This window comes from Pelophylax lessonae (genome assembly GCF_965119305.1).
Source record: "Pelophylax lessonae genome assembly, chromosome: 3".
In the NCBI taxonomy this organism is placed as follows: Eukaryota; Metazoa; Chordata; class Amphibia; order Anura; family Ranidae; genus Pelophylax; species Pelophylax lessonae.
This window is the reverse complement of record NC_138770.1, coordinates 94,104,814-94,105,905: the sequence shown is the minus strand read 5'-3', so window position 1 is coordinate 94,105,905 and position 1,092 is coordinate 94,104,814. Positions and strand designations below refer to the sequence as shown.

Genomic DNA, 1,092 nt, shown 5'->3' with positions numbered 1-1,092 from the left:
AACGCATAGGTGTGAACGTAGGGTAAGAGTGTCCATAGCATTAAATAAAGATTTGTTTTCCTGGTGGCTTTAGTATTATTAGCTTTTCTGACTGTGTAAAACAAACACCAATGTCAATGTGACAACACACACACACCCACAACTCATGAACTATTTATGAATGAAAACCAGAATGATTATTGCACAGTGACGTCTGCTAGACATATGCAAATATAGTTTATCATTTATCAGCACTACTTTCCAGTTCAGGAAGCCTGGCCACAGATTTTTCCTTCTGTTCAACAAGAAATAAGAGCGTGCTATATACACCGATGTCAGAGAGGAAACCACTCTACGGTAAAACCACAGACTTACCAGAGAGCAGTGGAAAACCCACAGAATGGGCTATATAATGCCGGGGTCCCAACCTGATGTACAACTCAGAGCATCTACCTGCTATAGAGACACTCACATAGAGGACAAAGAAGAACCATGGACAACACAAGAGCCACCATGGTGAGGACAATTTTGATGACCTTTATTTATTTCTAGCTTTCTTGATTAGACATTACTCTCAAACCATGCAAGATTAAGAGAGACCCTGTCTCTACTTTTTTATAATATTAATTTAAATTGTAAGCCAATATTTGCAGCAAAATTATTCTGCAAATATTTTCTCACAGTGTATCTCCTCTCAACTATTAAATACCCTTGAACTTGCCAAAGTTCTAATGTTGGGAAAATGTATATTCCACTTTCTGCATGTGGAGAAATGTATATATATATATATATATATATATATATATATATATATATATATATATGAAATATATATAGAAATATATATGTAAAATCAGCACTAAGATTACACAGATAACAGGGAATTCAAAGTGATAGGATAATAGTGCATAAAATCAATGCAAATCAGTAGACAAATAATTCATAAAATAATCCATAATTTACGCAGATAAAAATAAAGTTAAAGTGATAAGAATGCTGAGCTGACGTGACGGGCTCTTGGGGGGCGCCGCCCTGTCCCCCCCCGGCACAGTTTGCACGCAAGTGGGGTGCGGGGGGGGCGGTTCCCGGGGGCGCACCGCTTGTCTTTCCAGA

General features: G+C 37.8%; 1 protein-coding gene across 1 annotated transcript in view; it reads left to right on the top strand.

The window, feature by feature from the left end:
- Positions 1–471: 471 nt before the first annotated feature.
- Positions 472–1,092, top strand: part of LOC309550382 (interleukin-17F-like) — a gene marked incomplete at both ends in the record, with an annotated part of 5,970 nt that continues 5,349 nt past the window's right edge. Inside the window, one exon of the mRNA XM_082250776.1 lies at positions 472–495. Within this exon, the coding sequence (XP_082106902.1) occupies positions 472–495 (24 nt within the window). The remainder of the gene's footprint in view (positions 496–1,092) is intronic.